This window comes from Ictalurus furcatus, chromosome 28 (assembly GCF_023375685.1).
Source record: "Ictalurus furcatus strain D&B chromosome 28, Billie_1.0, whole genome shotgun sequence".
NCBI lineage: Eukaryota > Metazoa > Chordata > Actinopteri > Siluriformes > Ictaluridae > Ictalurus > Ictalurus furcatus.
In genome coordinates, this window is record NC_071282.1 from 9,303,474 (window position 1) to 9,325,755 (window position 22,282).

At 36.1% G+C, this 22,282-nt stretch overlaps 2 protein-coding genes and 1 long non-coding RNA gene across 3 annotated transcripts; 1 reads left to right on the top strand and 2 right to left on the bottom strand.

Moving 5' to 3' along the window:
* Window positions 1-779: 779 nt before the first annotated feature.
* LOC128603482 (myosin heavy chain, fast skeletal muscle) lies at window positions 780-11,789 on the bottom strand. The gene is made up of 38 exons (XM_053617950.1): window positions 11,368-11,789; window positions 11,119-11,262; window positions 10,797-10,953; window positions 10,669-10,696; window positions 10,478-10,589; window positions 10,241-10,333; window positions 10,034-10,097; window positions 9,852-9,950; window positions 9,665-9,768; window positions 9,445-9,583; window positions 9,170-9,288; window positions 8,933-9,082; window positions 8,673-8,843; window positions 8,282-8,582; window positions 8,121-8,191; window positions 7,954-8,041; window positions 7,669-7,786; window positions 7,442-7,565; window positions 7,195-7,331; window positions 6,713-6,968; window positions 6,354-6,596; window positions 6,067-6,243; window positions 5,833-5,978; window positions 4,878-4,968; window positions 4,369-4,758; window positions 4,161-4,287; window positions 3,861-3,979; window positions 3,572-3,768; window positions 3,308-3,491; window positions 3,040-3,205; window positions 2,782-2,906; window positions 2,336-2,644; window positions 2,052-2,255; window positions 1,846-1,971; window positions 1,591-1,761; window positions 1,279-1,383; window positions 1,103-1,198; window positions 780-1,009 (listed from the first exon to the last, which is right to left on the bottom strand). Exons 1-38 carry the CDS (start codon window positions 11,572-11,574, stop codon window positions 821-823), a joined length of 5,847 nt encoding a protein of 1,948 aa, XP_053473925.1. The 5' UTR covers window positions 11,575-11,789; the 3' UTR covers window positions 780-820.
* Window positions 11,790-13,836: 2,047 nt separating this feature from the next.
* LOC128603335 (uncharacterized) lies at window positions 13,837-15,297 on the top strand. Its single transcript, XR_008385003.1, has 3 exons — window positions 13,837-13,910; window positions 15,079-15,122; window positions 15,210-15,297. It is a non-coding gene; the product is annotated as an uncharacterized LOC128603335 (long non-coding RNA).
* A 3,506-nt stretch (window positions 15,298-18,803) lies between these two features.
* hspb15 (heat shock protein, alpha-crystallin-related, b15) lies at window positions 18,804-22,266 on the bottom strand. Its single transcript, XM_053617647.1, has 3 exons — window positions 20,559-22,266; window positions 20,353-20,416; window positions 18,804-19,398 (listed from the first exon to the last, which is right to left on the bottom strand). Exons 1-3 carry the CDS (start codon window positions 20,902-20,904, stop codon window positions 19,254-19,256), a joined length of 555 nt encoding a protein of 184 aa, XP_053473622.1. The 5' UTR covers window positions 20,905-22,266; the 3' UTR covers window positions 18,804-19,253.
* Between the last annotated feature and the right edge of the window lie 16 nt (window positions 22,267-22,282).

A 22,282-nucleotide genomic window follows, 5' to 3' on the forward strand; every position in this document is an offset into this window, starting at 1 on the left:
GAAGATAATGCTGTTATTTTATTCAGGGAAGGCATGGGTTTGTGTTTTACTCATTGTCTTTAGTACAGATTAAAGGCAGGTATATATCCTTCATATTTCACTTTCAGATTTATTACTATGTACTGGAGTCTATAATAGTTACTACTACTCAAATCATAGAGATTCAAGCTTTTTTGGTTACCTTCAAACAGCTTTCTGACATCTGTTTTGCTAATCATATGCTAACTACTAAAACTAAATAAGTAGTACATTTTCAAATAAAACTCAAATGAAAAGAATCATAGCTCATCACAACAAAATCAAATAAGTTTGCCCCATGAGTGCTTACTAGCTGTAATCCAAATTAATCCAACTGGACATGGATTAAAATTTTATTGATTATTATTACCTGAGACATATTATCTGGCATAAGAACCTTTTTGCAGATATTGACATGTGAAACTTGTGTAATTATAGTAAACATTGTAACCTATGTCCCAGTTGTGACTTTCCACTATTATCTGTTGTTTAGTATACCACTGCCATAACACAGTGTTATGTGTGTGTGTGTGTGTATATATATATATATATATATATATATATATATATATATATATATATATATATATATATATAACTAACTGCAGGTATTTTATAAATAAAAAAGAATCAGATGTAGTTTCTTGAACAATGCCTTTATTTAAAGTTTGTTTCCATAAGTAAAACATTACTAAGTTGGTGATTACTCTGCTGATTCTTTGCCCTAGAGAGAGAGAGAGAAAGGGAGTGATTACTGCATGTTTAGTAAAATTATACCTGTTAGACCAGGTCTAATTACCTGTTAAACCAAATGTAAAGAATAATGAATACTAAATATTTTTTTAACATGTATGTTTACCTTTCCAGCATCCCGACTCTTAGCTCTGAGCTTGTTGACTTGAGACTCAGCAATGTCAGCACGCTCTTCAGCCTCTTCCAAATCATGCTGCACCTTCCTGAGTTTGGACAGGTGGGCATTGGCCTGTTCATCCTAAATACAAACAGTTATAGATAGTTATACTTCTTGATATTTTAGAAATGGCATTACGTTCCTCACTTATATGCTTAGGCAGATTTGCCTCACCGCTTCCTCAGACTGTCTCTTGTAAGCCTTGACCTTCAGTTGCAGCTTATCAACTAGATCTTGCAGCCTGGTAATATTCTTCTTGTCCTCCTCAGTCTATAAATTACACAATTATTTTATTAGTTTACATTTTAATATGAATAGTGTTCTTATTATTTGACACACTTTATACATACTTGGTACGTGAGTTCCTTTACTCTCCTCTCATATTTGCGGACACCTTTAACAGCCTCAACCCCACGTCTCTGTTCACTCTCAACTTCACTCTCCAGCTCACGAACCTGGAAGAGTTCATATATAAAATTCTGAGACATTCCTTGCCATACAAATCCTGCTCTGTGTCAAAAATGGGCCACTGAGACCTGGACATCTTGAAAAGCTTTTTAGTTAAAATTATATATATATATATATATATATATATATATATATATATATATATATATATATATATATATACACACACACACACACACAAAAAAAAGACTTACCCTGGACTCCAGTTTCTGAAGTTGTTTCTTTCCTCCCTTCATGGCCAGATTCTCAGCCTCATCCAGGCGGTGCTGGAGGTCCTTGACTGTGACCTCCAGGTTTTTCTTCATCCTCTCCAGATGAGCACTAGTGTCCTGCTCCTTCTTCAACTCCTCAGCCATCATTGCAGCCTAGTGTGAAATTGCAAGATTTTTTTCTCCTTGAACCTTTAGAATCTACTGGCTATGTGCATTCTAAATTGTACCAATACGCACATCAGTAATAGCTTTCTTGGCCTTCTCTTCTGCATTTCTTGCTTCCTGTACAGTGTCCTCAACCTCACTCTGGATTTGAACAAGGTCAGTCTCAAGCTTCTTCTTGGTGTTCAACAGACTTGTGTTCTGCAAAGAAAGTATAAATTATATTATTATATTTTCTAAGCAGTCATACACATTTTTAAAAACAAGTTAGTTTGTAATACCTGAGAGTGCAGCAATCCAACACGCTCACTAGCATCAATCAGCTCCTGTTCAGCCACTTTGCGGCCTCTCTCTGTCTGCTCAAGTGCAGCTCTGAGCTCCTCAATCTCAGCCAACATCAGAGTGTTTCTGCGCTCCACCATGGCCACTTGCTCCTTCATATCCTCTTGTCCTCTCAAAGCATCATCAAGTTGCAGTTGGGCATCCTGAAAGCAAAGACAAATATATCATTTTTCATATATGTGGAGTTTTAATAAAGCACTGAATTGTACTAATTTCATCTAACCTTGAGTTGTCCCTGGACGTTCCTCAGCTGTTTCTGTGCCTCAGCAGCTTGGCGATTGGCATGGCTGAGCTGAATTTCCATCTCATTGAGATCTCCCTCCATCTTCTTCTTAATTCTCAGAGCATCATTCCTGCTCCTAACCTCAGAATCCAGAGTACTCTGCATGGACTCAGTCACCCTCTGGCTGTTCCTCTTGATTTGCTCGATCTCCTCATCCTTCTCAGCAAGCTTCCTGTCAATCTCACTCTTAACCTGGTTAAGCTCAAGCTGGGCACGAAGAATCTTTGACTCTTCATGCTCCAGTGTGCCCTGTGAATTAAATGAAATAAAATTTACTTGAAGTAAGATATAAGAGATTTGTTTAATTATGATCATCAAAATCAAGTTGTTGACAAAAAATCTTTAAGTGGTATCAACTGTCCTCATGTGTGCTATTCTCTGTATACCTCAGCCTCCTCCAGAGCAGTCTGGATCTCGGCCTTCTCAGTCTCTACTGCCTTCTTGGCCTTCTCAAGCTCATGAATGCTCTTTCCAGTCTCACCAATTTGTTCAGTCAGGTCTGAAATCTCCTCTGTTGAAAGAAAAAAATATGGAGCATAAAATTGTAAACAAAGGATCTGGGCATAACTACGATTTTAAAAATTGTGTTTAGTGACAATGAAAGAGTTGTTGACATTGAGACAATGAAGATTGTTTTCACATACGCTGCAGATTCTTGTTCTCTCTCTTGAGTGTTTCCAATTGATCAAGAGCTTCCTCATAGGAGTTCTTCATCTTGAACAGCTCAGTGCTCAGAGCACGAGCCTCCTTCTGGGCTCCTTCCAGCTCAGCCTGACCCTCCTCGTACTTCTGCTTCCATTCTGCCAGGACCTTTGATACAGATGCAACAGTTATTTAGCAAAAGCTTATATAAAGACAACCAATGGAAATGTGAAACTTCTCAATTAGTTCTCAATAAAAGTCACAGTTTACCTTATCAAAGTTCCTCTGCTTCTTGTCAAGGTTAGCAGCCAAGGCATTGGCTCTTTCCACATCAATCATAAGGTCCTCCACCTCACCCTGCAGTCTCTGCTTGGTCTTTTCCAGAGAGGCACACTTGGAGTTCACAGCCTCACATTGTTCCTCAGCCTCCTGCAGACGCTGTGCCAACTTCTTCCTGTTAAGAATTGCATTTTGTCTTAGGTGTGATTTTGTAGCCATTCTTCCAGTATTATGAACACTTTGTGTTGAACTTACTTGGCTTCTTCAAGTTCCTCAGTGCGCTGAATAGCATCAGTTTCATATTTATTTCTCCACTGAGCAACTTCGCCATTGGCCTTGGACATTCCACGTTGTAATTCAGCCTTTGCCTCCTGCTCCTCCTCAAACTGCTCCCTGAGGAGATCACAGTCATGACGGGCAGACTGCAAACCATGGGCCAGGGCATTCTTTGCCTGTGACGAAAAATATATTTGTTCATTATTCCTTAATAAATGCATAACACCTGTAATGTATGTAATGTGGAAGAATTTCATTACATGTTTACCTTAACCTCCTCCTCCAGCTGTCTCTTGAGCTCCTCAATTTGCTGATTGAATGCCTGCTTGCCTCTGGTCAGTTGAGAAATCAAAGCTTCCTTCTCTTCCAGTTGACGTGAAAACTCACCTGTTTGATTGCAGATCAAACTTTAAACTAGTTATGTTTTTTAGATTCATGTAATTAAATGTAATGAGAGGTAATTGTTCTGGGTAATTAACATGTAATAGACATTTGACAGTGGATTCCCATGAAGGTAGCTTGACATTTGGGTGAAGTAATATATTGCCAACCTGTGAAACAATATTACCATTTTCAGTTTGTAGTCTGGCTTTTTGGACACTGATGTCATTAACCTGGCGTGCATTCTCATCATTCTTGGTCTTGAGTTCGCTCAATTGGTCCTCAAGGGTACGGCACATCTTTTCAAGATTTGCCTATTGACAAATATACTTTTAGTTTTCTGGACATTCCAATCTGTAACCTTGGTATTGCACATATTGAATAAAAGTATCAACCTTAGCTTTAGCAACAGCTTCCATATTGCTGGAGAGATCATCAATCTCCATTTTGTATTCACTCTTCTCCTTCTCAAGCTTCTGCTTGACTCGCTGCAGGTTGTCGATTTGTTCTCCCAGCTCTGCCACACTGTCAGCCTGCTTTTTGCGAAGGGCAGCAGCAGTTGCTTCATGCTGCAATGTGGCTTCTTCAAGATCACGACGTAGCTTCTGGAACTCAGCCTCTCGCTTCTTGTTCATTTCAATCTGAGCTGCAGTTGCTCCACCAGCCTCCTCAAGCCTCTCACTGATCTCCTCAAGTTCCCTGGAGAGATCAGATCTTTGCTTCTCAACTTTGGCACGAGCAGCACGCTCAGCTTCAATCTCTTCCTCCAGCTCCTCAATACGGGCCTATTATAGACAGAAAACCACGCATTTGTAAAGAACCATATAATGAAGTAGAGGTAATTGAGTTACTTATTGGCTGCACACTTATTTCATTTGGTTTTGTATCAACGACTTTTAAATACCTGAAGCTCCTTGATCTTCTTCTGATGCTGAGCACCAAGAGATTGCTCATCCTCAATCTTGCTAAGAAGCTGGCTTACTTCAAAGTCTTTCCTGAGAGAATTAAACAATAACTTTGTTTCAGCGTACATAGCAATATATCTCCTCTCTCTCTCTCTCTCTCTCTCTCTCTCTCTCTACACACACACACACACATATATATAATAAATATATACAGTGTGTGTGTATGTATGTATGTATGTGTATGTATATATATATATATATATATATATATATATATATATATATATATATATATATATATATATATAATCTAAAAAAACTTTTAGGTTCACATTCACTCACCAGAAACAAAAGCATTTTTACTTCATCATTGACATCAAACTGGTAATATATAATATAAACATTTAATATATTAACATTAACTGGATATGAAATATACTACTCTACAAATATACTTTTCTGTGCAATATATACTTTTTGTCAACTCATCTTCAATTAAATCTTTCAACGGTGTACTGGCCCTTAAATTCAGCGTGAGAAAAAAAAAATTAGACTCGACACCGAAACTCCTGCTTCACTGCTACTCACTTCTGGTGTAAAATTTTAGCAGTGCAGAGCTTACAGAGCTTACAAACTGCAGTTTTGTCATCTTTCAACACAAGAGTGTTTTCCCACCCTCTTTTGATTGACAGGATACAATCGGCCCTGATTATCGGATGTTTTTAAACTATCGGCCTATGGCCGATAGCGTGAAAAATTGCCTTTATCATGTTTAAATTTATTATATAAAATTAATATATATTAAATTTATCAAATAAAATATTTAAATTGCCTTCATCATACCTTTATCTCATATATATATATATATATATATATATATATATATATATATATATATATATAGATGATAGAGCTATTAGTGCTATTAGTGCTTCTAATTTGCTATATAATTACTTTTTCAGCTTCTCCTCAGACTGCTGTTTGTCATTCTCCAGGTCCATGATGGATTCCTGAGCCAGTTTCAAGTCACCCTCAAGCTTTCTCTTGGCTCTCTCTAGATCCATGCGGAGTTTCTTCTCTTGCTCAAGAGAACCTTCCAGCTGTAAAAACACAAAATATTTATTTAAGTACCTTGTGCAGAATCACTTGTGAGCAACCAATTTTGCAATTCTGTATCAAGTAACTCACATCATCCACTTGCTGTTCAAGCTTAGTCTTGGATTTTGTCAGAGTGTTGACTTTGTCCTCTTCTGCCTGAAGATCATCAAGGGTTTGCTGATGTGCCTCTTGGAGGGCTTTCTTCTCTTTTGTGAGTTTGGCAATGCTCTCATCTTGAGAGGTCATCTCCTCTGTGAGGTTCTTAACCTGCATTTTTGAGAACATAATTATTGTTTTTGTAAGAAATCATTTAATTAGAACAACAGAGAAAGTGGGAATAGTTTATTTTTTATGCTGTCTGTACAAATAGTACAAACCTTATTTTCAGTAGCATGTTTCTCCTTTTCCACTTTAGCCAAAGTGAGCTCCAAGTCATCAATGTCCTTCTTCAGCTCAGAGCACTCATCCTCCAGTTTCCTCTTCTTGGCAGTCAGCTCAGCGTTGATCTCCTCCTCATCTTCCAGTCTCTCAGTTGTCTCTTTGAGTTTAGCTTCAAGCTGGATTTTGCTCTTAATCAGACCCTCACATCTCTCCTCAGCATCTGAGAGATTCTCAGCCTCCTGTATATTGTGCAATAAAAATTCTAATTAGATAACCTAACATTTTGGAAGTAAAATGGCCTTAGACATACATAACTTACTGTTAGCTAAATTCGCAGATTAATGAAAAATCTTACAGATGCAACTTGAAGCTGCAGGTCATTCTTCTCTTGCAGCAGTGCCACCATCTTTTCTTCAAGCTCCTTCTTTTTGGCCTCAGCCTTGACAAGATCTTCCTTGCATTTTGTAAAGTCCTCTTTCATAGTGGCCAGCTCCTTCTCAGTTTCAGCACTCTTCAGCAGGGGCTTGATCTTGTAGTACACCTTCATCCATGGCCAATGTTTGACATTCATAAATGAGCGGACGTTGTACTGGATGGTGTCAATGGCCTCCCTGGAGAATACAAATGGTTCTTTTCTACATTTTATCTGAATTTATATCTGATTTAAAAGTCATTGGGATAAAAAAAAAAAGGGTCTACCGAATAATTACATATTTCGTTCACAGAAGTACGTGTGTGTATGAATTGTTTACTTTTATAGTGTAAAACAGTTTCTGGTGACATTAATAGTACAGTAAATAGTTATTATTCAAAGGTATGGATAACATTATAAAATACCTCCTCTCCATCATCTTTGTAAACTCTCTTCTCATGAGGAAACCACGGCAAAGAGCCTGCGTCATTGTGACCAGAGAAGCCAGTTTCTCATCTCGCATCTCTTCAAGAGTACCCAGCAGACCAGCTTTGAAGAACACCTGAATTAAATGGCAGGATATTGTATCACTTGGCCCTCAATTTGTTATTTTAAATTTGTACAGATAGAGAAAATGAAGAACTCTCTTTTTGGCCACTTAAGGATATTCACCTTAGTGTGTCCAAATCTATACTGGTCATGGTCAATGTCAATGGAGCCCAGAAGTTTCTCACAGGCCTTTTTGTTGTCAATAAATTGGCCCTCAGGAATAACACTGGCATTCAGCACTTTGTATCTGTAAAAATAAAATGTATCATCTCAACATTATAAGACAAGAAAAAAAACACAACTAGACACACTAATAATATGGTGGTTTTTTTTGTTTTTTTTTTTTGTACCGTTGCTTGAAGTCACCATAGAGGATTCGGCTGGGGAATCCCTTTCTGCAGATTCTGATACCCTCTAGCACACCGTTACATCTCAGCTGGTGGATAACGAGGAAGTTCTCCATAAGACCTGATAAAGACCATAAAGGAATTGGGGTAATTATCAAGTCAACAGTGTTTGTTGTTTGCACAGCTCACACTGGCTATACTGACATTGAAATTCTTTGGAGTAGTTCTGCTAATATTCAATAACATCAGTCCAGTTTTATCTTTTAGACATTAGGTTTCAAACTTTACCTGGAGTCTTAGATTCATTGGGAATCAGACAACGCACAAAGTGAGGATGGGTGCTCCTCAAGTTGGTCATCAGCTTGCCCAAGTTCTCCTGTGTAGTAAACATACTATTGGTATTCATTTTTAAAATGGAATTAACTTGATATTAAAGAACTATAAGTGTAACAAACCCTGAACTGTGAGGACACAGTCTGCATAGAACCACCCTTCTTCTTGCCTCCCTTCTTGCCACCACCACTCTCTGTGCACATTAAATTAGAAACACAATTACATTTTTAAGCAAACATCTAAGTAACTAGTCTAAGTCTGTCTTTAAAATAAAAGAAGTTACCCTCAACAACAGGTGGGTAGAGGGTGGAAAGCAGTTTGACAGAAGACTTCTGGTACAGCTGCACAACAGACTCATTCAGTGGGTCCTTGTTCTTGTCCAGCCAGCCAGCGATGTTGTAGTCCACAGTACCAGCATAGTGAACCAGGGAGAAGTGGGCCTCAGCTTTGCCTTTGGCAGGTCTGGGTTTCTGGAAAGCGTTGCACTTGCCAAGATGCTGGTCATACAGCTTGTTCTTAAAGCTGGTGTCTGTAGCCTTGGGGAACATGCACTCTTCTTCAAGGATGGAGAAGATACCCATGGGCTGTTACAGTACAAGAAAAGTAGTTTTGAGGAGACATTCTAGATATTGCAAACGTCGTACAAGACATAATGACCTGCATGGAAACCACACCTTCTCAATAAGTTCAATGCAAGCGGCCAAGTCCATGCCGAAGTCAATGAACTCCCAAACAATGCCCTCCTTTTTGTACTCCTCTTGCTCCAGGACAAACATGTGATGGTTGAAGAACTGCTGCAGTTTCTCATTGGTGAAATTGATACACAACTGCTCCATGCTGTTGAACTGGAAAGATGGAAGTTAACACTTTGTAGGTTTTCAACCTGATTCAAACAAATTTTTAAGTGAACATTTTAAAATTACATAACACATACATCAAAGATTTCAAATCCAGCAATGTCCAGCACACCGATGAAGAACTGTCTGGCTTGTTTGGTGTCCAACATCTGGTTGATACGTATGACCATCCACAAGAACATCCTTTCATAGATGGATTTGGCCAATGCGTTCACAGCATTATATACCTAAAAGCACAAATTGTTCATCAGCTTTCTTTTACTGACCCTATTGTATCATTTACAAAAAGCTTTTTAATGCTTTTGATTACGTACCTGCGGCACAGTCTGACCCTTTGTCACAAATTCATTTCCAACCTTTACTCTGGGGTAGCACAAGGCCTTCAGCATATCCGCTGAGTTCAAACCCAGAAGGTAAGCGACTTTGTCAGCCTCTGTTAACAGTAGCAAAATTATACACATTATACATACACTTTAATCTAAGTAAGACAAAAATATGGCTGAGATGTTGTGGGTTTTGAATCATAGGACCAGAGCTTTCATTTATGAGACCATAATAAATGGAACTCTTGAATAAAGGTCAGTCTCACCCTCTGTGCCATCAGGCTCAGCTTGCTCCTCACGCTGCTTCTGCTTGAACTTCATATTACCATGATGAATAACAGCTCCAGTAAATTTGTAGATGCCCATTTTCTCTTCACCACTGAAACCCAGGATGTCAATAGCAGTCTGTAAAATAATGACAGTACTTAGAGCCATAAGGATTCATAAAGTATTTCAACATAAGACCTATTATCAAGAATCCCTTACATCTGTGGCAATCAGTTCCTCCTTATCATTAATGCTTGCCACTGTGATCTGACCCTGACTGCACATGGGGAAGTCGTAGGGGTTGGTGGTGATGAGCGTCATTTCTGTGGAACAAGGATGGTGGTTAAAATTAATTTTCGGCTACAGTAGGCTGAGCAAAGACAACATTTATATTATATTTCCTTACCAATCAGCTCAGGCTTTTCATTGGTCATCATCTGGTAAAAGATGTGGTATCCTCTCTCATCAGGAAGCTGGAATGATACTCTAGACTTCTCCAGCAGATCTGTTAGGAAAATGTGCCCATGTTATCTACAAAAGGTAGACTAGTAGAACTACCATCACTGATGTATTAATTAGTCAACTTACATGTCTCAATGTCAGCACTAGCCAGTTTGCCGGATGTGCCAAAATGAATTCTGATAAATTTACCCTGGTTTAGCAAAACAAATGATTTAGTGTCAGTTTTACCAGAAATCAGAGCATCAACATGAGATGTTATAAACTGTATATAAACTTCACAGTTTATATAATAGTGTAGCTGAAGTGTATTGAGTTTAATAGAATCAAACTTACAAAACGAGAAGAGTTGTCATTTCTCACAGTCTTAGCATTACCATAGGCCTCAAGCAGAGGATTGGCAGCAATGATCTGGTCTTCAAGAGATCCCTGCAACAAGTTAATTTTGATTGTGTTAAATGTGTTTTTTATGACATTCCGTTTTAATTAGAGGAACAAAGAATATAAAAACCCGAAAAATCCTAACCCCCAAAAAAGGAGTGCCGTGAAGATTGAATGGAGTTCAATTCATACCTGCATTTTGCCGGAACTTTGCTCCTTCTTCTTGTCACTCTGCATTGCAACTGTGGCAAAGTACTGGATGACACGTTTGGTGTTCACAGTCTTTCCAGCACCAGATTCTCCACTGGTGTACATTAAATAAAATGTTTAATGATACTAAAAAAGAGAATTGTAATTATTTCTATGTACTCACAGGTACTTACGTAATCAGGACAGACTGGTTCTCCCTATCTGTGAGATGAAAATAAAATAAAATCAAATTCTATATAATTTATATTAAAAAAGCAGTTAGTAGTATAATCTAATATCTTAATAATTACATATGTCTTACCAGTGAGCATAAACTGATAGGCATTGTCAGACACAGAGAAGATGTGAGGTGGGGCTTCCATGCGCTTTTTGCCTCTGTAGGCAGCCACCACTTCTGCATCGTACACTGGGAGCCACTTGTAGGGGTTCACAGTAGCACAGAAAAGTCCAGAGTAGGTCTGAAGTAGATATGGACAGGGATGATTACATACAAGATTTTCTAAAGAAGTGTTGTAATCCTATCAAGTAAGCAGCTTTTGGTCATAAATTCATAGGAAGAAATAATCGCTTTTGTTACTAGCTTGTGAAGTTACTATGTGGTGTAGTACTATTGCTTAACTTACGTAGATCATCCATGCTGCGTAACGCTCTTTGAGGTTATACAGCACAGAGGCTTCATTGAGGTGAGTCATCATAGCCATGTCCTCAATCTTATCGAACTTAGGAGGGTTCATGGGGTGGACATCATCCTCCTTAACTGTTCTTGACTATAAGAGACTCAAATAATGCACATTTAGTGTGAATGACCTATATATAATCTATATATAATGTTATGAAGTTTGAAAGTTATGCATTTCATAATTAACTATCACCTCCTTGCTCTCAAGCAATTCAACAGTGACTTTGCCACCATCTCTGCTCTTGATTGTAGCCTTAAGGTATAGCTCTTTGTCATCAGCTACATAGCAGGCGGCCTTTGCATCAAAGGGCTTGCTTTGAGCCTCAATTCTCTCCTTCTCAGGCTTACGGAGGTAAACGGCAGCTTTGCCATAAACGGCCATCTCTGCGTCCGTGCTCATGATGGCAGCTCACTGCAAGGAAGACAATATATCAGAGTAGTAAAAAATAAATAAATAAAAACCATTAACATAATACAAAATGTACTACTTATATAGAAAATATTAGTTTAATATGATGGCACCAAACTCTTCTAATAACAAGAAAACATGTCATGTCTTTAAAGATAAAAGTTAAAATTCTAGCATCCATTTTACTGTAAAATGAATTATAGCTATCCATGCCAAGTTATCTGTGTTGCATTCTCTTATCGGAAAGACAAAAACTCCCTGAGAATGACAGGGCTCCAGACTGTGACCAAATGGTTGCATTTTGTGAGCATTTTTCCTGCCATTGCGACCTTTTTGAAGTTGACAAAAATTGACTTATATATATATATATATATATATATATATAAAAATATATAAAATTTATTATTATTATTTTATTTGTAATGTATTTATTAATGCATTAAACATGTTTGTGTGTAATTTCATTGTTTCTGTTTTTCCTTGCGCCACCCCGCGACTGGTACTACCAAATTAAGGGCCAGTGCCACCCCTCACAAATGTTAGTCTGGAGCACTGTTTAGAACGTCTTAGCTGTTAGTTTTCAATTTACCTGTCTCTTCTCCCAAAGCTGAAGAATTTTCTAACAAACCTGTAAGATAAAAAGATCAAATATGATAACCATAATAATAATCATCTCTCGAATGCATACTGTCATTAAGGCAAAAAATTGGAAGATACCAAATACTAAGAAATCCTGAAATTCATGTAAATATTTCTTAGATACTACCTTTCACTCAAGTTGTTGATAATATAATTTGTAATGAATTTTTTTTTAATTATTTTTAAAAAATAATGCAAAATTATTAAGAAGTATTTTCACATTTTCAAGCTTTTGGTCCCTACTGACTTGTTGTGCTTATCATCTACAGTAGCATTATATAGCACTTATTTAAAAGTTTAATTTAGCTATAGCTAATAGCTAAAAGCTAATGTAATACAAATTTTAAATATAGAATAAATGAAGATGCATCTCACCACACTCAAGGACTTGACTGGTCTTCACTGCAGTCTCCCCCTGGTCCTTACAGCTGCTTTTATTGGAATGATCTCGCCAGCCAAGCAAAAGTTATATATGGTCAAGTCACATTAATATGGCTTAGAAATGAAACATTAGATGCTGATATGTATAGCTCTTTTCTGTGTTTATATTTAGATCATTTTTGCTCATTTTTCCAAAGTTTTTTTCCCCCCCAAAATATACCTGTTATTCTTTGATTTGCTGATCTAAAGTTATTTGTCTACATAAAATTAAGTAATATAAACATTTAACACACTATCTCGCATATGCATTTTGAAACTTCAGTTTAATAAGTATATGTATTTACCACCACAACTACCACAGGGCAATTTCTGTAAAAGCTGTAAAGACTATTATTAAAGAACAATTTGGGTTATTTTGAGTACTCAGTATATTGGATTAAAATTAAATTACTGTGAATGGATATTCAAATTATTATTAAGATTATTATCTGAAAATGACTTTTTGTGGTTACATATTCCTCTCATTGTAGAGGCCTAAAAATACCAACTAAATCTGTGTCTGTCTGAAATCTGCACCTCATAGTTTAAATGCAGTGGTAAGTGGAATTCAGGTTAGGTGATTTATTAAATGGGCTGTTCATTCAGTACATTTTTTGTGATAATTTTACTTCATTTCCTAGGAGACATCCACACTTCCTAGGACATAAATGGTTTAATGTGGTATTGTTTACAGATTATAGCTTCAGATTTTATTGGTGCTGTAAATCTTTTGATCATGTCTCTTGCTCATTCCATACATGGTGAGAGTGAGGCACCCTGCAGCTGAAAGCATTCCCAGTATTTCCCTCTCTCTTCGACAACTGGCCTTGTCATGTAAGTAAAGAGGCTCCTGGCTATATTTTTGGCTGTTGCATACATCCATACATTTTTTTTCTTGCGCTCACTTAAGTTTTTCCTAAATATAAATGTGTTCAATATGCATTGAGCATCTAAATGGATGATAATTTTCCAAAGAGAATGCGTGTCATATAATGAATATACAATAACTACTACACTAAATTTTTGTTCACTTTAATTAAGCATATCTAATTAGGAGTAATACGTATGTATATTTAACTAGTCTAACATAGTGTCATCTATGAGATTTATTTCAATTTGTCTAACACAAATTAGTTTCATTGGGGGCGCCATTCGCGCATGTGCGAGACAAGCTCAGACACCGTGCTCACAGTGTGACCGCTGTTTTCTCATGCTGTCTCTAAGGGACTGATGCGGCTAATGGTCTTGCTGTTGGATATTCATTGTTGGTAAGTATTCGATTTTTTGTAGTTAAGCATTGACCTTGCTGTCAAAGAATGTGTATATCATAATGTTGAGCGAAATACCCAACAGCGCTGAGAGAGTTAAGAGGTGAATTGTTCCAAGCCTCCCTTTGCTTAAATTCAGGCTCACTCAAAGTGCAAATTAGCATTGTCAGTGAGTACTCGGTTCAACTTTTGAAGTTTGCTAGCCCAGGGGACAAATGTTAGTAATACAGATTGATTTCTGGCTAGCAAGATGTCAGAGTCTAAGGGAGTATGCCTCGTATTTTGTCCCAGCACCTTTTTCCAACTTGTAAAACTAGCTAGCTGGACAGCCACTTGGCTCATCAACCTCTGTGCTGCACACTTCAGCTTAGCCAGTTCTGTGGTATTCTCGCCATTTTATACAGTAACCTTGCAAACCCAACATATTAAGATTTAACACGTTAGTTGTTAAAGTGATTGATCTGTCTCTTCTGTGAAATTTTGTGTAATTCATTTTTCATTTATTTTCTATATGTATTATGGGGAGTATATGTAATATGTATTATGTTATGCTGTTCACTAAATGCATGCATAGTCATGCACAAAAACATACTGGTGCTAAACGTTAGTAATATATCTGCAGTTGTGTTTGTGCCCAGTGTGATACCTTTTACTGTATAGTACACCAGTTAACATACATTTGAATAAAAGAACAAATTTCATTGAAGGCGGCTGAAATCCAACAGAATAACATGATAAACCAAATCTAACTGTAGTTTTTTTAATGATCTTCAACATGCACAAGCACAATAAAGTGGTTAATCACTAAATAAATATTAAAGGTGTTCAAAAACAGTTGAATACAACATAAAATATATTAAAAACAGATAAACACACATAAAAGGCAAAAGAATATATGTTATAAGTGTTTTTCTCCCTATTCCAATCCCCAGCTTAATATTGATCTGACAATGGTACCAAATAAACCTTTTAAATTCGTTTGAAATCAGTTTAATTATTTGTGAGAAGTGTAAAGTGTGTCATATTAAGTGAATATAGAGTTGGGGAAAATAGAACCATGTAAACAAAATCATCTGTTTTCATATGAGTGTTCAAATGCACTTTAGAGGAAGTCTATAAATTTTCAAGTACTTGTTCCCACTTCTAATATAAATCGTCTCTTTCACAGTTTGATGAATGTCACCATGTGAATGTGACAACTTCCTAGTGATAGTAAGTCATATCTGATCAAATAATCTGATTTACTTATGTCATTTGTTAAATATGGTATCTAATAATACTTTTTTATTTTCTTTTTAGGATTGTGAATGTGGCAGTGTAAAGAATGCAACTAGCTAGACGGTATTTGTTGCTGCAGCATTTTAGACAGTGTGTTTTAGGGGCAGTTATCGCTATCCATGTCCATACACAGATTGCCCATGCACGTTTAATACGTAGAAAAATCATTAGGCCATACATCTACAGTGGTGCTTGAAAGTGAACCCTTAAGAATTTTCTATATTTCTGAATAAATATGACCTAAAACATCATCAAATTTTCACACAAGTCCTAAAAGTAGATAAAGAGAACCCAATTAAACAAATGAAACAAAAATATTATACTTGGTCATTTATTTATTGAGGAAAATGATCCAATATTACATATATGTGAGTGGCAAAAGTATGTGAACCTTTGCTTTCAGTATCTGGTGTGACCCCCTTGTGCTGCAATAACTGAACTAAGTGTTTCAGGTAACTGATAAGACCAGCACATTGGCTTGGAGGAATTTTAGCCCATTCCTCAGTACAGAACAGCTTCAACTCTGGGATGTTGGTGGGTTTTCTCACATGAATTGCTTGCTTCAGGTCCTTCCACAACATTTCTATTGGATTAAGGTCAGGACTTTGTCTTGGCCATTCCAAAACATTAACTTTATTCTTCTTTAACCATTATTTGGTAGAACGACTTGTGTGTTTAACATATTTTGCTACATGACAAACTTTCTCTTGTGATTCAGATCATGGACAGATGTACTGACATTTTCCTTTGTAATTCACTGGTATAATTCAGAATTCATTGTTTCATCGATCAGTATGTTTACATGGACAACAATAATCCAATATTAGCCAGATTAAGACAATACTGTGATTAAGAAACTACCATGTAAACAGCAGTTTTTTATTACCTTAATCCGATTAAAGTCATACTCGAAGTAAACTCAAATCGAATTAAGACGTGGACCATGATACTACCACCACCAAGTTTCATAGATTAGATAAGGTTCTTATGCTGAAATGCAGTATTTTCCCTTCTCCAAACATAACGATTGTCATTTAAATAAAAAATTATATTTTGGTCTCATCTATCCACAAAACACTATTCTAGTACCCTTCTGGCTTGTCCATGTGATCTTTAGCAAACTGCAGAAGGGAAGCAGTGTTCTTTTTGGAGAGCAGTGGCTTTCTCCTTACAACCCTGCCATGCACACCATTGTTGTTCAGTGTTCTCCTGTTCATTAAATAAATTATCATTGCATTGACTGAAAACACCTGACTCTAATTTCACCTTTAAATTAACTGCTAATCTGTGTTTCACATACTTTTGCCACTCACAGATATATAATATTGGATCATTTTACTCAATTACTAAATAAATGACCAAGTATAATATTTTTGTCTCACTTGTTTAATTCGGTTCTCTTTGTCTACTTTTAGAACTTGTGTGGAAATCTGATGATGTTTTAGGTAATATTTATGCAGAAATTTATAAAATTCTAAAGGGTTCACAAACTTTCAAGCAGTACTGTATTTGTTAAATTTTATTCTTGATGGCCAAATTTATCTTGTCTTTGTATTATTAGTGATAGTCAAGTTACTTCAACTTTGGCTTTCCACTGACTGTTCATGTGTCGTTCATACAGAGAAATGCAAATTTCAAGACCAAAATTTATTATTTTATTTTATATATATATATATATGTATGTATATGTATATATGTATATGTGTGTGCTTTCACTGTTGCAATTACTAGCTTGTTTGGTTAAATACTTTTTCATAGTTTAAATACAATAAGTCACCAACAAACAGCAAATGTTTATGTAGCATATTGACTTTTTTCTTTCTCCCTATACCTGTTTTATACATGTTTTTATGCGTTTTAAATAAAAACATCTGAACCAAGTTCTGTCTCTTTTATCTCTATATAGGGGGAATAAAATTAGAAGGATTCCTACTTAATATATTTTCCAATGAAATGTTTTAGTTTGACAAGCATAAAAAGTGTAACTTTATAAATGTATCCATTTCATTTAAACTGTATTTGATCAAATTAAGTTGGCCCAACTCAATTTCATCTTATTGCATGAATCAGTTTTTTATTAGTTGGGGCTATACATATTTATTGGATGGAAATCCTGCCCTCAATTAAATCATGTTTATCCAACCTGTTTTTTTTTGGGGGGGGGTTCTTTTTTTAGTGTACCCGGCCATAGACCTGCTCCTTATGTATGGACATGGATATATTTAGATAACACTGATTGTGGAAGTTGGAATGTATTAACTGATATGTTAACTAAAAGTCATATTAGGCATGTTAGTTTAGAAATATGAAACACAGATCTAGGATATCTAAAATTTATTTTTTTCTATTATGAATAGAGCTAATGTTAAAGACGTTTCATGATGCTAATTAAGTGGAATTTGGATGTCATTTTGAAAAATGTTTAACAACTTTACATTACTTCACAGAATTATCTGTTGTATAAAAACTTTCCAAATTCTATTGCATTTTGTTGATACATCGTGTGCTCAGCTCCTCAAGGTAGGAGTGGAAAGATAGTTAAAATATTTACAAAAATAGCTTGTCAATCATAATTCAGTATGTGTGTAAGGTACACCCTGCAGCCCATGTGTCTGATCATCCTGATATGGTCATCAACATGGTGGAAATTTTGACATAAGCATTTTGTTTGACAACCAGATGGCCGGCAGGGTCCTCATAAAAAAAAAAAAAAAAAAAAAAACTTGTATCTAAAGAGCCATGCTCGAATTACATTTAGGCTACTGACCCATTATCAGTTAATAAATAATAATGTATGGTCAGGGTCATGCTCAAAGTTTTCTGTGCATTTGTTTGGTGAGGACTTCCATCTAATTTCATTGAGTCAGATTATAGGTAATATGTAACTATGCATGGCCTATAGATAGCTAGTATTTGCATGAATTATTTGATGAAATTTGTTTTCATATAAAACATCATATTCATTCACGATTTTATTATGTAAACCAAAGTACCATACAGGCCACTAACTTGGTATATATACCGTAAAAATATACTGTAGGTCTAATCTGACTTGAATTATATTTAAACTAGTTGCAGTCCATAGATTGAGTGCTCACTGTGCTCAAACAAGCAAATGTCCCAATAAACATCATATAATGTCTTGGCAGACAACTCAAGTGCCAAGTGACAAAATTTAACTAGACTTTTTGATTTATGGAGTTATTTTTGGATCCAGCTTTAAGCTTGGTAGAATCCTGACCCCTGCTGGTCAATGCAATATTTTGCCATGTGCCTGACTGGGTGGTTGCAAAGCTGTTAATCAGATGTTAGGATCAGTATCAGTATAGGGTGCCTTCAGGATTGTATAACAAATGGTTGACTTTCAGATAAAGTTAGCAAAGTACTGAATTGTTCAATGACCCCATACTCTTTCACAAACATATTTTAATATTGGAAAACTGTATTAAGTAACAGAATATTTTACCATGGCGGGTTGACATGTTAAGCTTGAACACATCCAGTTACAAATACAGCATGATGAAAATTAGGAAAATAAGTGTATATACTTAACTGTGTAAAGTTATCACTCCATCAAAATACAAATATGGTGGTGGTGATATTACTGATGTCAAAGAGCAGGAGCTTAAAGAGGCACTATACAATAATCAGCAGGTATGTTTTTAATAATGTGATGATAAAGCTGCAAATCACACTTGTAATCAATTTTTATTTAATATATATAGTTGGCATTAATAATTACTGATATAAAGAGGCACAAGGATAACAAATTACTGATTTTGTAAGTAGTCCTGTACAAGTAAGAGTGAAGAGTTAACTGTAACTTTATAAGTGCATGGAAATATATATAATTCTGAACTGCACAATAGTTATTGTTGTGTCACCTAAATCCAAACAGCTAAATCAACAACTTCTGATAAAATTTACTTAGGAAAGAAAACTCATAAGAAAAAAAGTGAATGCACTCTGTTGGCAGTGAAAAAAGTAAAAGAAATAGAATTCACACACTGAAACTTACAATATTTAACATTTACAAGCAGTAAATGTCGTATATACTTGACAAACCTAATGTTTTTCCTTCATTTGTATTGGGATAACAGTTTCTGTGGGACATCTGTTGGAAGAAATGCCAACAGGTACCTCAACCAAGAGAACCCCTTCTGGAGAAAGCAAAGAGCTCATCTTTTGCAAATCAATTTCTGGAGGCAGCCTGCAACATGAAAAGCAAGTTAATCAATTTTCTCTATGAATCTATGAATTTTCATAGAGCTCACATTATTTTCTCTGTCAGGATTATAGCTAATCCTTATTTTTTTTTTAAGCAAAAAAAAAAAAAAGAAACATCCCCTTCTTCAGGAGACTGCATTTTAAAGATAATTTAGCAAAATCAAAATAAGCTTTACAGATCTTTATTGGAAAGGGTTTAAACAATGTTTTTCCTGCTTGTTCAATGAACCATAAACAATTATTGCACCGCACCTGCGGAACAGTCCTTAAGACACAAACAGTTTACAGGCGGTAGGCAATTAAGGTCACAGTTAAAATAACTTAGCACACTAAAGAGACCATTCTACAGTCTCTGAAAAACACCAGAAGAAAGATGCCTAGGGTTCCTGCTCACCTGCGTGAACATGCCATAGGCCTGTTGCAGGGAGGCATGAGGACTGCAGATGTGGCCAGAACAATAAACTGCAATGTCTAACGTAAGATGCGTAAGACAGTGCTACAGGGAGACAGGAAGGACAGCTGATCATCCTTGTAGTGGAAAATTACATGTAACCATGTGTCGTCCCCTCAGACATGATTGAGAACTTGCAAATGCCTTTGTGGAAGAGTGGAGTAACATCTCACAGCAAGAAGTGACAAATCTGGTGCAGTCCATGAGGATGAGATGCGCTGTAGTACTTAAAGCAGCTGATAGCCACACCAGACTATTACTTTTGATATTGACCCCCCCTCCCTTTGTTCAGGGACTCATTATTCCATTTCTGTTCATCAAATGTCTATGAAACTTGTTCAGTATATGTCAGTTGTTTAACCTTTTTCATGTTAATACAAATATTGAGACATGTTAAGAAATTTGCTGGAAATAAAAGCAGTTGAATGTGAGGAGAGTTCTTTTTTTGCTGAGTATTTATTATTATAATATTATATAAACACTTACTTGTACTTCCTTGTAAAACTCCTGGAAATGGTCCCATGGTCATAGTGTCTTTCCTCATGTTTACCTTTGAATAAAAATTTCAGTATTAAATCCCTATCCTGAACTATTCTAAGCACTGAAGACAATTTGTTGAACAGTCCATTTGCAAACATTCATTAAAAGCTCCACAACGCCTTTCTTGAAAAGGTGAAGAGTACATGACATACCTGTTATTTCTAAGTAGCCCTTGCTTATTTTGACACAAAGTTCCTTTGGACAAAAATGGCTGACATCTAAAGAGATTCTCCACATCTTGTCACATTTCACATGTGAAAATGGTTGTCCGTCTCTGGATGAAGACGAGACTTCTGGACAAACAGAAGTTACCAAAGGAAATGATAGAAATCCAGGCCAAGAAGAGGTTTCCAGTGTTCTCCTGACTGTGTTCAACCAGCTACCATCATCTGGTTCAGGTACAAAAGGTGCTCCCATGCACGGATCTGAAATACTTGACTTCGGCCAGTCCTGGAGAGTATCCCAGCTAGCGTTCCGATTGAATAAAGGACGAGACATTTTTTTAAATCAGACAAATCTGTTAGTCAGATTTTACAATACAGCTAGATCTACAGCAGAAAGATAATGTAATGCTTTTTGTAGGATCACCTCCTTGTATAAACTTTTTTCCACAACATGCTCTTTTTATACTGTGGCTGCCTGTTTTGCCCGGTCAAACACTGCCCCAAACATCAACAAAAGGGTGAGGTAAAGTTTTCACAATGACGCTACAGTCTGACATACCCACAGCGACGCAATCCTCCCCATATTAATAGCTCTGAAGGGATAATGGCAAATTCTTGGCAGATGACAATAGGTACACTGGTGATGGTGTTCTCTCAATGGCCTCTGTAATCTAGTCACATCTCAGTGCTCTTTAACTCACTGTAGTAACTGCAAGCTTCCCTAGCTGGCTGGAAACAGTATGTGCCCTTCATCAGTGAAGGGATTCGTTTCCCTTGTAAACAACATTAAGAGCCAAACACAGACTGCATAGAAAATGCTAAAGATGCCAGTACACAATTCAGCACCACTTTCAGGTTTTAACTGAAATTTGCAATTCACAGTGGAATTGTGCTTTTTTTTTTTTTTTTTTTTTTTAAACACCAATTAAATGTTAATTTAAATGTTATTAAAATTCAAATATTAGTATATTTATTGCAATATAGTACACTTATGTACACTGTAAAAAGGGGGTTTTAAATTAAGATGGGAAAGCCATTGAATGGTAGGATGGCATTGATTAAACTTCTATAAAAAGCAGCTCCGACAACAGTCCCAACTGCAAAGCACAGGATTATATTAATGCACTTGTTCAAATATGATGACCGCTCATTCATAAGCTTGGATAATAGTCCAAGATAAGATTTTTCTTCCAATGCTGTTTTGACAACTGTTGAGGTATTAAAGTTGTTTTATTGCAAGACAACTGCAAGATGTTTAATGTGTGGAAGGATTCACCAGTATATAGTGAGTGAGTGAATTAAAAAAATAAATAAATAAAAAACACAAAACCCTCCAACAGTAGTTCATGACATGACAGTGCAGACGTTTGCTATTTTAACTTCAAGAGAGAAAGATGGACTGATGAGGCAATGAGTGTTTATAGCAGCTTTAACAGAAGTGATAAAAGGAACCTGTTTGCACATGTTAAATTTCAGCTTGTATTTACATTAAATATTTTTTGGAACAAGTGAGCAATTTCAAGATAAATAATAAAAACCCTTTTCATTGACAAGCATGTTGTACAAGAGTAAAAATAGGAATAAAACCTTTTTTTTAAAAAAAAAAAAAGTTATTACAAAATGTATTGTTACATGGCCTGCCCAGATGTTTTATTCCTTACTTATTATTTGGCCATTATCAAAACAGACCTAGAACAAATGCATTTCACACA

Coding starts and splice junctions, on each gene's coding strand:
- hspb15 (XM_053617647.1), bottom strand. CDS start 20,904: ATGTCTCGTCCTTTATTCAATCGGAACGCTAGCTGGGATACTCTCCAG. Junction 20,417..20,558: donor GGGCTACTTAGAAATAACAG/GTATGTCATGTA, acceptor TTTTATTCAAAG/GTAAACATGAGGAAAGACAC. Junction 19,399..20,352: donor AGTTTTACAAGGAAGTACAA/GTAAGTGTTTAT, acceptor TTCATGTTGCAG/GCTGCCTCCAGAAATTGATT.
- LOC128603482 (XM_053617950.1), bottom strand. CDS start 11,574: ATGAGCACGGACGCAGAGATGGCCGTTTATGGCAAAGCTGCCGTTTAC. Junction 10,334..10,477: donor AAAGTTCCGGCAAAATGCAG/GTATGAATTGAA, acceptor AACTTGTTGCAG/GGATCTCTTGAAGACCAGAT. Junction 9,769..9,851: donor TGAAAAGCCTGAGCTGATTG/GTAAGGAAATAT, acceptor CTTGTTCCACAG/AAATGACGCTCATCACCACC.